The sequence below is a fragment of the Aythya ferina genome (genome assembly GCF_964211825.1).
Source record: "Aythya ferina genome assembly, chromosome: Z".
Lineage (NCBI taxonomy): Eukaryota > Metazoa > Chordata > Aves > Anseriformes > Anatidae > Aythya > Aythya ferina.
The window spans coordinates 13,559,290-13,572,500 of NC_140299.1; the positions used below are offsets into that span (position 1 = coordinate 13,559,290).

At 41.1% G+C, this 13,211-nt stretch overlaps 1 protein-coding gene across 2 annotated transcripts in view; it reads left to right on the top strand.

The window, feature by feature from the left end:
- Positions 1 to 13,211, top strand: part of EGFLAM (EGF like, fibronectin type III and laminin G domains) — a 75,047-nt gene that overhangs the window by 30,930 nt on the left and 30,906 nt on the right. Inside the window, exons 7-9 of one of the 2 annotated variants that reach the window (XM_084505090.1) lie at positions 2,739 to 2,905; positions 11,142 to 11,257; positions 11,495 to 11,831. In XM_084505090.1, coding sequence (XP_084361216.1) covers positions 2,739 to 2,905; positions 11,142 to 11,257; positions 11,495 to 11,831 — 620 coding nt within the window. Of the gene's footprint in view, positions 1 to 2,738; positions 2,906 to 6,871; positions 7,003 to 11,141; positions 11,258 to 11,494; positions 11,832 to 13,211 lie in introns of those variants that run through there. The other variant, XM_084505091.1, reaches the window with a different exon arrangement.

Below are 13,211 nucleotides of genomic sequence, written 5' to 3' on the forward strand. Positions count from 1 at the left end.
GTGCATTATTTTCTACATCCAGCATTTTCCACACCAAATAAGTACTTGTCACTGTATTTATTATTTGTAGGCATATCTTAAAAAGTATTTTGCAGAGCTGAACTTAGATGAACAAAAAATAGCACACAAAAGAGCAATCAAATACCTTTTAAAAATTGATTATTAGCAGGTGCTTTATTCTTAAATCATTTCTACGTGATTTTTAAAAGGAAGTTCAAGAGAGTGTAAAATTGTTGTAATCCACATCAGAAAGATTTCCCTTCTTGAGCTGAATGATTCCCCAGATCACAACATAAAGCAATAATCCAAATGTTTGGGGCAGATTTGGGGCAGAATTCTACTCTTGGTTTTTATCTGTTCAGTCCTATCAACTTTACCTCTATGTTTATTATTTTAAAAACACTCTGACTCTGTCTCTGTTCAGATTCTTACTGCATAGCACTTCTGCATGGAGATGCACAGCTGTGACTTCTGCAGCAGAAAATGCCTTGTGCTCAGAGACATCCTCTGGAGCAGCTCTGCAGAGTCCCAGCTGGAGGCAAACCTGTACTTGGTCCAGGGAAGGTGATTCTGTGAGAAGATGAGAAAAGTGGCATCAAAATGAGCCTTCTAGTGTAAAGGTTGACATGAAGTGAAATTTAACAAAATTCTGAGCTTAGGAAACACAGGAGTTGGCTGCCCCGAGCATATTCACCAGCTGAGTTCATTGTGTTCCTCTCCCCATCTGTTTGCCATTTTATCGTCTTGTACCGATTTGTTCACACAGGGAACGTTCTGGAGAAATAGCAAAGGTCAAGCGATAAATCTCTTTTTCCCTCTCCTTCAGCTGCAGACACTTACACATTCACAGACGTTTCCTCTGTTACTCATTTCTGTAGAAGGAAGTCTTGTGAGAGGCGGTGAAATTGAAGACTAGCCTGTGGTTTGTGGAGTCGCGATGCTTTCTCCTAAATCTCTGCAGGGAGTAATGCCTCCTTTGCGTCCCTCAATGTTGGGCATTAATGCTGACACGCTCTGTAGCAAAGCCACTGTAAGGCCATTTTGAATGAGTAGGAATTCTTTGGATTGTAATTAGAGACAAAAAAAAGATGTGTGTAGGAAAACTGAGAACATGGTGCTAAGCAAGCATGTGGATGGAAGCAAAGTTAACAGCTTTCATTTGGAAAACACTTAAAATTTTACTTTTTTGGGCATCAAAAAGTTGGGAGGGGAACAATGAAAAAGCAGACAAAATAAATGCCCTCCTGTCTACCAGGAAACGGTGATAGAAGGTGACTGAAGATGGTCTGTTTAGCTGTCATTGCATCTTGTTCTTTTGTCTGATTTTATTTTTAGTGAGACAATACAATATTCGCATCCTGTGTGCCATTGCGTAGAAGCCAGGCAGCTGGGAGATACAGCTTTGTCAGTGCATTTGCTGTGCTGGCACAAAGAAATGAAACCTCTGTGATCAATAAATCCTGTATTGACTGATGAAAGAAAACATACATTAACTTTGGTGTTTCCTTCCAGCTGCAAATAAACAAATACAAAATGCCTGCCCTGTGCTATAATTTTTGTTGGAAGACTGTTGAAGTCATTTGCAGCTAGTCCTATGTAAACATCAGTAGCATCAGGGAGCATTTTGAGGTTATTTCCTGTAATAAATACCACAAGCCTATCTTAGAAAAGGACACTGGAATAATTTTCTCTGAAAGGTCATTTATATCCCTTTTTTTACTATCATAAGCTTCAATTCGAATATTTTGGGTGGCCTGGATTTAATGTTTACCTTTTGATTTTGTTTACATTCATTTACCTTCTCATTCCATATTCCTCCTTGATGAGACCACTTCTAGTGAGAGCAGAAATGGTGTGAAAGCATCAGGATGCTCTCTCAAAGTATTTGAAGTAGCCTTTCCCTTTCACATATTCCTCTGCAGCTGAACTTAAGCATTTCTAGTTTTCTTATGTTGGTGTTGAGATGAAACTGCCATGTGAATGGTTGTACTGATGTCAGCTGAATGGTAGTGGCATTTATCGGCAGCTGGCTTCCAGTATGGATCAACATATAAGTAGGCATAGCCCAAAGGCTATGGGATTAATTATTTAATTAATTAGTTTATCTGCATTATTATTCAGTATTTTTCTCATTTCTGGGGAGAAGGGTCTAGATCCAGATTTTCCAGTGTGGGTACATTAACCTAGGTGCCTGGGAAATCAAATGCTAGATTCCCATCCTGTTAGTGCGCTTGTGTACGTTTGAAGGGACTCAGTGGTATTAGAGCACAAGCTTTTAGGAATAAATCAGAATCTTTCCCTTTATTTCAAAGTATTGCATTACACAGCCAAAGAGGAGATGGGGAACTGGTGGTGATGTAACACCACGCGAAGACTGTGAACCCCAAATCCATAAAAACAGACAAACAGAACTTGATTTTCAAACTGTCCTCTAAAACATGTTCTTGGCTTTATAAGCAAAATCAGAACATTGTTTTTGTATCACCATGTAGTGCAGTGTTTCCATCTCACAGGCTTTTGTGGTTGCACAGTCTGGCCCCTTAAGAACGAAGGATTTCAGTCAAGATTTAGCAAGCTTATACCTCATATATTTGGTGTATTTCCCTGGAAAGTTTAAAGGCAATGAATTTCTACAGCTAGCCTTAATTATTTATGGTCTTTCTTTTTTTTTTTTTTATTATTATTTTTATTTTTATTTTATTTTACTCATTTATTTATTTTCTATTTTAATCCTGAAGGCCAGACCTTGACAGCAATTGGACTGTAATAAGAGAGCAGATCCAGATGGAGTCCATGGTTCTCAAGGGACTTCTCCCAAATACCAAGTATCAGTTTGCCGTCCGAGCAGCAAACTCCTATGGATCCAGCCCCTCCAGTGCACCAAGTGATGTTGTCCGAACATTCAGTGAGTAAAGACATCATTTTCTAATTATAGCTCTATATTGGGGGAAGCCTGTAGTGGACAGCTGGGGAAAGATTGCTTCTCCAAGTCAAGGGTGTACATGCACCCCTGGTCCAACACCTGGTGTTGTTCCTGCCCACAGCGCTTGCAGCATCCTGTGAATATTGAGCTGCAAGCAAAGATTTGTAAAGTTTTCATGCTGTTTCTCTGTTCTGGAGGTCACTGCTAGATATTTTTGGATCTCCGCTTACTGACTTCTGTGCCGTCTTCATGCAGAACTTACAAGTGAATACCACGGGGAGAAACGAGTAAAACAAGTCTATTGTTCATCTTTTTTATTCTGTTCTTTGAACTATATATAGTACATGTGTAATTTAAACAACTCTGACCAAAGTAAATCTATTGTGTTTTCTGAGTAGTTAGGCTGTTATACTGCTAAGAATAACCATGAAAATAATGATATAACAGGTAACCATCCCTTTTTTATCAGAAGCCATGTAGGAAAATATTAAGTGGAAGTGCATTCAAAATTTGCACTTACATTTGTGCAGCCATGCAGACCATGCACATTGCAGCAAGGAGTAGGTCCCGTGCACATTCCTGATGGCCTTCTTAGGGTATAATCCTTTGCCAGGGATTGTATCTCTGTGGGCTGATTTGTAGATACTGTTGCTCATCATCTCCCCTTGAGCTGTAGCTGTGTGTGTGGGCATCCTAACCAAACTGACACAGAGCACATCCAGGACCAGTATGGCAAAGCAGAGTCCATACAGGAGGCTATGAAGATGTTAGGTAATGTGGACTAACAGGATTATATCCTTAAAGCACTAAACTTTTTTTTTTTTTTTTTTTTTTTTTATAGCAGCTACAGCTTTTTATGGCTTCAGTACTGTAAGCCCCAGTTTTGAAGGCATTTACAGGGGATAGAACACCAGGCAAGAAAATGCCAGGGTATAGTTTTATCACATTGATGAACTCTAAAAAGGAGCTACAAGACTGGCTTTTTTCTTTTCTCACCTGTACACCCAGTTGCAAATCATTTTTAAGTAACCAGTAGAAAATGAGCAGCTGATATTCAGGTGGGATTGTGAACTCAGCAAGAACAATTTGCATACTGCAAAAATGTGGACTGCATCTTTAATGATCAATTTAACCACAATTTATATCTAGATTGCCTCCCTATATTGAAATCCCTTGTCTTCATTGACCCTTTAAGTCAGCTTTCATTTGCTTTTCCCCTCTGCCATGTTTTGAATCCCTTGAATGATTTGCATGAAGTTTATTGTGGCAGCTGAACTCTAAGTTTAACTTCTGAAGCAAATGTTTATAAAAATGATGAAGGTGCAGTGTGTTGTGGGATTTCTTGGTTTCAGATCCTCAAGGTTCAGCTCCCTCCACCTTAAGCACACTTATGTGCTCTTTAGTATCCTGTTTACATCTGGATGTGAGTGTCTGCATTCTTTGGTCAGAAAAGATAAAGCTAATAAGCGTGGAATAGTCATTGTACTGCACTTATTACTGTAGTGCTCTTGGAAAGGCACTTTGCAAGTTTGAAAATTGGAAACTGCCCGTTCTGCAGAAACCAGTCAAGATGGCTTTAAGCCAAGGATTTTTGTCAGCAGGGCTTTGAGTCAGACTCACACCTACTGTATATAAATGCTGATTTCTGGAGAGGTTCCTACTGGGCATGAGCTTGACTCGTGTGTCTGGATCAGATCTGAAGAACTACCATGCTGTAGTTGCACAGCTCCGTGAACAGGCTCAGAAACTGTTTGCTGGTCTGTGGTAGGTGCATGGATGAATCAGTGACCAAAAGGTTGGTTGCGTGCACCACAGAGCTGGCAGTGCTTGGAGAAGACCTTCATGAACAGACAGAGCTCCCACATCCCAGGGATGCTGCGTGTCCCTGAGGCGCTGCACCCAGCCCTGCAACTGGATACTTGAGGGCCTGCCTACACCTGCATCCAGCCCTACACCTGGCCACTTAAATTCAGAACTACTTCAGCAAATCCTGGGCCCTTTAGAGAATGCAAATCTGGTTGCTTTCCCAGTCTAGTGTTGGTTTTCAGGACAGACTTTACAAATAGGCTTCAAAACAGCCAGCATGCCTGAAAGCTGGTTTTAACTTTTTCTGGGTAACTCTCTTCACAACAGCCTTCTTTTTGCAGAGCAAGAAGTAGTGTTCAAAGGTGGCAAAGCATGCATGCCCTTAGAAATAAGTTCTGCAGCTTTCAGGAAGTATAAATTATAAAGCTCTCATTTGGCTTTAGTATGTGACGTCTGTATAAGAAAGTGGTTTGATGTTAACCAGACACAGGAGTACATTATATATTAGTAGGAAAGCTAAACTTTTGCTCTGAAAAAATGTTCTTGACTAAAGCAGTGCATAGACTGGTCATTTATTTTTCCCTCAAAACAAACAAACAAAAACCTAATGTGATTTATACAGCTGAAAAGTTTAATTTGACAGAAAAATGCACGTTCGGTTCAAGAATAATCAGGTAAAACTGACTCCTAGTTCATATTTTCTTCAGGTACTAAAATATCTTTCCCCATCTAGTAGCCAGAAGGGCAATTGCTGTCTTCTTTGGCCTATCTAATCATTCAGTTGTGTTGCTCAGATAATGACATTTGGTGTATTTGAGATCCTCTGGATTATACTGGCTGTTTTTTGGCTGTCACAACACAAGGCATGTACCTCCTAAACCTCTCCCAGACACCTGCAGTCCTCTGGGGATGCCTCATGTACCATAATGGATCTCAGATGACAGCAGATGGCTGAATCTCTCAAAGTGCCAGCAGATAGCTCTTACTCACCTACTGTGGTTGGAAAGGTGTCAGACCGGCGTCAGCATGTCTGAAATTGGAGCATCTTCCCTCTTCAGGGTGCCTGTTGTAGGAATTACTACCCTCATTATTACTGTGGCTCCTCTTCCCGTGTAAGCAGTGGAACATGCCACACATATTTGGTGCTATTTTCTGACTGTCTGGGTATTCCTCAGAAATACCTGAAATATCTTAGGGAGCTGTCAGAAGTCCTCACAACATCTGGGTCCTTTGTACTACACTTTGTCTATACAGTGCTGGGGAGCAGGTGTCTAGTGTGCTTGGATTTTAAAATTTTGTTGCGATACCTTTGTGTGTCCTGGATGTTTTGCTTGTTTAAAATAATAAGTAATCTTCTGATGCTTATTTTAACTGAAAATTCCCAGCATTACCTCAAATGCAATGCACCTTCAGAATTTGTGTTGCATGGTGCAGTCCCTCGCAGCTTTTCCAGGCAGGCTGTGACAGCGGTGAGTCCTGCAGACACTGGGTCCATGATACCCAGGCATTCTTCCTGCTGGGGCTTATCTCATTATGTTATTCTCTTACTTTGGTTTCAAAGATGGCTGGATTTGTAGTAATTCTGACTTCATTGTTTCAGGTCAGCATAGGAAATTGTTGGCTGTGCTTGCTAAAATGTTCCTCTGACGGGTTGTTGACTATCACCTAATGTGACAGACCTCCCAAGATCCTTGCAAGTACAACATGTGGCCTTGATTATCAGACTTTACCCCCTTACCTAGTAAAAAAAAATGCATGCTTGGTTTACGTTACATTGATCCATTTCCACAGAGGAAAGAGAGGGCAAGTTTCCCCAAAGTTTCTCATTTATTTGTGGTTTGTTTTCATTTTTTTTAATAGAAGGAAATGATGTAATAAACCAAGCTGTTGTTGCTTTTCTTAATTACAGACACAGGTTATAGTAATTTCACTAACACGGTTGTGGGTTTTTTTTGTTGTTGTTGTTGTTTTCTTTTTTTTCTATATCAAATCTTTCAAAGTGTCATAAGCACTTTACCTGAAAACAAAAGTTTTCACATATCAAGTTTAGTAATAACAAAAGTAACGAACTGTCCCAAAGAATCAAACAAAGTGTCCTCACCTGCATCACTTAAATACCCTTCATCTCCTGGGGAAACAGATGGGCTTTGCACTGTGCCTGGAAGGTCACCAGCCTTGAGCTTTGCCAGACCCACAGAGGAAGTGTCTTCTGTTAAAAATACCCTCCTGCTTGTCTCTGCAGCTAACATGACAGAAGTGGATACTTAATTCAGGTACATCCCTTCCTCTGGGCCTGGCCATCACTGTCTGGCTTCTTACAAATGGGGGCATCCATATGCTCTGGCTCATGCTGAAAAAGGCATTGGCACAGGTGCTTAAATATTCTGTACACTGCTTGGACGTGTCTGCTGAGGCTCAGGCACAGGAAAAGAGCAGTCCCTCAGGCCCAAACCTTGATTTAAGTGATGGTGATGTGTCCTGAAGATAGTAGATGGAGAAAGTTTTCTTCAGAACTGTTTCCCACAGATCTCTGAAGGCTTTACAAAGGCTGCGTTTGTATTTAATGTTTCCGTTATACAAACAGGAACAAAAAGCAAGAGACAGGCCAAGAGATATGTAGTGCTTCACTCTGAGTCACTGGCATGAACAAAATTCAGATAAAAATGCCCTGATGTATTTAAACCTGTTAGGCCTTGTGTGTGAGGGTGATCAGTCTGTTAACACTACATTCAATCTGCTTGCTTTGGTCTATCTTCTACCCTCTTATGCGTCTCCTGATCAGCATGTCTCTGGATTGGAATGTCGGTGGCCACCTAATTGGCAAAACAGAAGTTTGTATGGCTTTCTCTTTGTTTTGAAAAAGATATCTTTGGTATAGCTTAATCCCTAATTATTTGGAAAGAAGATGTCTTCATTTCAGGACCCCCCACAAGTTTTTCAATTAATTATAAAACAAGATTATAAGACCAGGTAGAGAGTCTAAAACAGACTTCATCTTCTTTTACACCAAAACACTGATTTAATAAAATATGTCACACATAATCTCTGGAGTTGTTTCAGCATTTGCAGCATACCACTTTGCTTTATTTTTGTTTATTTGCCACCCATTATCAGGTGAGCTCTCCAAAAAAGCTATGCAGTGCTCTCAAGAAGTGGGCTGGCAAGGAGGTTTGTCTACATCAAGTGCTGCTGGCTTCTCTGCTTTTTGTTTGTTTGGTAGTTTTGTTGCAACCTTGCATGTGGGTATCATGTCATATCCAATGAGCCAACACCAAATGCAAGGCAGACCAAAGCCATTGAGAAGACAGTGGGTTGTTTGATAGTCTCATTGTTTTTGTGTCTACTGATCTGTATGTATAGGTAGGAGTAACACTCTTTGCCTTCCTTGCTCCCAAGTGCAATTACATTACAAAAACTGCTTGCATGTTGGCAGGTAGAGTAATGTAGCATGTGCTGGCTGAAACTTAGATGGAGCTGGGAGAACAAGTAGGGGGATTTTAGGCCATGTTAGAGATCTGTGAATATTACGGCACCTTCTTATGCTATACTTTTCCTGGTAATGCCAAACTTAAATTCTGAAGGTCTTTGAAGAATGGCTTTTCTTATTGTGTCTTTTCTGTCAAGACACAATAAGCTGTACCTTCTTAGCTCTCTCAAGAATGTGAATATTTTGCAAGTTCAATAGAGTAAAAGAAATTACTGTCTATCTCAAAATTGTGGGTACATGCTGTTCCAAAGGTCTTCCTTTGGAAAAGCGCGGTACATCTTGGTTTACCAGGTGAAAGAGGCACAACTTCTGCTTGGGGAACTGCCCATGTCTCCTAAGTTACCAGGTCTCATTGAGTGTTGGTGGCTATTGATGTAGTTCAGTGATAATTTCACTCAAGACAGGAGAGTTACACTTGAGCAAAACAGCATGGCATTAAGATTGTGTATTATACATGTAAGCTGGTCTGCATATCTGAATGCAAAAGTAAGAACAAATATTTTTGTACATGTGAATATACAGATACTCCATTGTCTGCATTACTTCATCTGTACCATCCTTTCTGAATCTAAATCCATTAACCCAATAGAAAGTTTGCTTGAGAAGAGAAAAAAATGTGGCAAAATTTGGGCTATAACAGATGTTTACTTTGTAGCTTGTGCCTTTAAATTAGAAAATTGAGTTTATGTATCACAGCCTGAATACAGATTGGACTGTTTTCCTTGACAAATGATTGATCAGTAATGTGCAATTTTTTATTTATTTTTTTATTTTTTTTTTTTTCCCAGCTTAGTTTTATGACTTTTGTTGCTCTTAAGTAAATTACAGTTTCATCCATTAGAACTGAATTAGTTCTGAAATACTTTCAGACATGCAATATGTGCACTCTACTTAGAAGAGCAAGAAGTAATATTACAGGTCCGACTTAAAGAGTATTCCAGTGAGCTGAAAATTGCTGCATCTGCTAAGAGCTGAGTTTGTGCTGGGCTCTGCTTCATTAATATACTTTCCAGTAAACTACAAGTGTCATTTATAAGGTTTCTATTTGGGCACATTGAAATTCTTTTCTAGAAATGAATGTCATATAAAATTGCATTTGCCAGAGAAAGAGATTCTAATGCAGTGATAGATGGAGGAGAAGTGCCCAACTTGACTACCTGGAGTAAATTTTTCTGGTGGTGCTAATTAATCTTAGTGACTTTTCAAATGAATACTGGGAATATGAAGTGTGCTCCTGTTTTGCTAATACGTGTTTCTTTCCATATTGATTGCAGGACTGGGTTGAGTTTGTAAATCTGCAGCCAGTTTCTTCAAGTTGTTCTTTGCCTGTGCATTCACAGTCACTAGCAAAAATAATCTGTTTGTAGTTTGTCCAATTGGCCTCACCTCATCACCAGTTGTAATGCTATGAATTCTCTGCTTAGCTCCATTAGTAGGACTCTATGCTGTGTACTTCTACTTAATTTACAGTTAAATTGTATTATTTACAGATGATTAGGGATACATGTTAGAGTGCAGAAGCTTATACATATTATTTTCCTGGTCTAGCATGCTGCTTTGCTTGGAAATGTGTGTGCCTCATTACCTCTGCTTGTTTGGCTCTGCATTTTTTTTGTGCTGATGTAGCATGTGAACCCCACTGCTGAGTAGCTCTGCAGGAGCGTATGGTAGGTGGCCAATGAGCCAGCCAGGGCACACACTTGTATCTGGTGCGCATATGCTTGATTACATAACTGTCCAAAAAGTCTGCTGAGCCTCGTTATCTTCTGCTGGCTCCATCAGGTTGTTCAGAGGTGGTAGTGGAGCTCTCACTACCACCAAGTGGTTTGCTCGCGTTTTTGGGCTGTCAAGTCTCCTTCCTGCAGACAGCCCTGGCCCAGCTGGACTTTGTGACTCAGCCTGTAGTGGTGGGAAGGACCTGATAACTCACAGGAAAACTTGGGCAGCTTACGGCTGCTAAAATAAGCAAGTACATGTGGTCAGCCCATACAGAGGCTCTGTAAAGCAGGAATTACCTGTGCTGTTTTTAAGTGACTGCAGCATATTTTATGGAAAAAACATATGAAGTCCATTGTTTCACTGGTTACTATATGTTTTATACTGTTAACCTTACTGAAATGTCAAGGAATGGTAGTGATGCAGTTACCCTTATTATATTTCCTCATGACTTCATGTAAATTTTACTAGCTAAAAAGCAATGTTTAAACAGATCTGTTGTGTAAAGTGCAGAAGAACACAGATATTTTCTGCATCGATCATATTACATTTTTAAATGGCACTTCCTAGCATGAAGTCCTTCAGAGCTGCTCAGCACTCCAGGGAGAGGCAGATTGTGCACACAAAAAGCAAGTGGTGTTTGTGCACCTTTCTTGTTTTCCAGGTGCTACATTGCATTTTGAAATACAATCTAAAAATACACTTAGAGTATTAATTTCAGAAGCTTTGGAGCCAGTGTAAGCAGATCAAGCAGAGGGTGCCAGAAAAACCCCAGCTAGCTGTACCTCTGTGCTGTTCCAGTTATTTGGTTGGCAGCAGGGTGAACAGCAGACTGTGTATTTATAAAAGGGAAAGGTTTGGTCTAAAAACAATACAGTTATTAAAGTGTGGTTAATGCTGAAAAACATTCAGAGCCTTTCTCCTGGAGGAATGGTAGATAAAAGTCAGTTTGCAGTGGGAGAACTGAGTTTTTCCCACTTTCTTAAAGAAACACAAGTGACTAAATGGAGGTCTTCTTTTGGTTTGTTGTGCATGTATCACATGTGCAACATGTCCCATCTTCTGGTTGAAATATGCATCGCCTGTACAGAATGAATATTAACACCACTTCTGACTTCAGTGTGCTGAGCCAGGGGGAGGTGAGATTTGAGTTGCTGTATGTAAAGAGAAAAAACGTATGAACTGAGTATATTAGTTGTGTCTTTTCAGGCTCCGAGGAATTAGGAAGTGGAAGCTATGGGCATCGGTATATCACCGAGACAGTCACTGGTGATGATGAAGGATTTGATGTTGATGACTCAGACTATGACATTTACATAGAAGAGGTAAATTTCAAGACTCCAGTTTGACATTTTTGTTTTCTTTTTAGTCTTTTAAAGTGTCTGGTCTTGTCAGACAGATATTATATGCTCAGATATTATAATGTGGTTGCTTCTTTTTCTTCAGTGAGTTGCTTCTTTTTCTTCAGTGTTACTTCTGATCCATGGCATGGAAAGCATTCAGTTCATTTCCATGTAGAAACATAAGTTTTACTGAATTTGTGTTTGTTTCTTTCCCTTCAGCTCAGACCTCTCCCTGCTATCAAAGGAGGCAACAGAAAATTTCTGGTTGAAACCAAGGTCACACCAGGGTCTAGTTCCAGGCTCCTGTCGCGGCTCCTTACAACCACTTCTGAGCCCACCACTTCCACTCCCACCACCACACGACCTTCTACCACAGCAAAGGCGACTACAGCCAGGGCCACAAGAAGGGGTGGCGTGTCTTCTGCACTGCGCCTCTTTGATCTCTCCTGCGATGAGACCATCTGCTCTGCAGACAGCTTTTGTGTCAACGACTATGACCGGGGAGGTTCGCGCTGCCACTGCAACTTGGGAAAAGGAGGAGAGACATGCACAGAAGGTAGGTTTCTGAATGCCAAGCTCCTTGTCTGACAGTGTGTGGGGTTGTGCTTTCTTACTGGCTTCCAGATAAAGTGTCCCTCTTGGGTTAGCTGACCAAATGTCTGTGGCCTCCGTGCAGTGACAACAGAATTCAGGAGGGCCTGGCTGTGGCCCAGGCTGTGGTCCAGGCTGGTGCAGACCAGCGGGAGGTGGATTTCTGCTCTCCTGCTGGCTTCTGTTTGTCTGAGGAAAGGAGCAGCTGTGAGGTAAAACAACAAAAGTACATTTTTGGGATAGCCGGCTGAGTTTAATAGATCCCTAAGTAAAACAGCAGATTCCATGTCCCAGTTCAGACCAATCCCCTCATTTTTCTTTCCTCAAGTAAGTTTGAAGAAGTTACTCTAATAAAATGGGGAAAGATTAATGCAGACCCCATGTAGCTGTGCAGGGGGAGGTTAATCCTCCTTCCCCCATATGGGAGAAGAGGAAGGGAGAAGCAGCCAGGCATGGTGGTAGGCACCCAGGCTTGGCAAGGTCCATACATGTCTTCCCCGGCATTCAGCCCTCTTGGACTGCTGCTGAGACCTCATCTCTCATTTTTGCCAGGTCTGACATCAGCACTAATCACCTAATGAGCCTGGTCAGCTCACTTAGCTTGCCTGAAACAGATCTTTGTGGTTTCTTTTTTTTTTTTTTTTTTTCCTGATGCTTTGGTGACCAAGGGGTCAAATGAATATTAGAGCTTGTGGAAAATGAGAGGTGTGGCTGTGCAGGAGCGGGGGAAGGAAAAGGCACTGACCTTTTCTATGCTTCCTAGATCTGCTCAGCCCTAAAGGGACAGCTACATGAGGTGCCTGAGATGACCCGTCATGGCCCTTCAAAGTGGTGGGCTTACTTTCTCAGGCACTCAGCATCCCAGGCATCACTTCCCCATCAAGTGTCAAACTCTTGATAGCAGGTGCTGAAAGTCACAACAGAAGGTTTCGATCAATGGTAGTAACTAGCAAAAAAAAGTAAATGAGGAGAATGATAGAGAAATTATACCCCTTATATTGGGATGGTGGCATGACTTGTGTGTTATTGTCAGTGATGAATGCAAGTAGTGCTGAGGATCTGTCCTGTTACTGCTGGTAGTGTCATCCCACCATCTAAAGAAGACCACCAGGCACATGCATTTCTTCTGCAGGCTTGTTCTGAACATTCCTGATGTGCATCAGAGGTACAGGCATGGGAGTTATTTGAGCTTCTTCTCCCAGTGCTGGAGTAGAGAGAGTTCATTCTGAAAACAATCTGTTGTGACTCAGCCACATGGAGCAGCTGCAGATGTGATTTTTGGCCTTGATCAAGTATGAAAAGTCAAGGATGTATTTGAACTGACATAACTGTATACAGCCTGTAG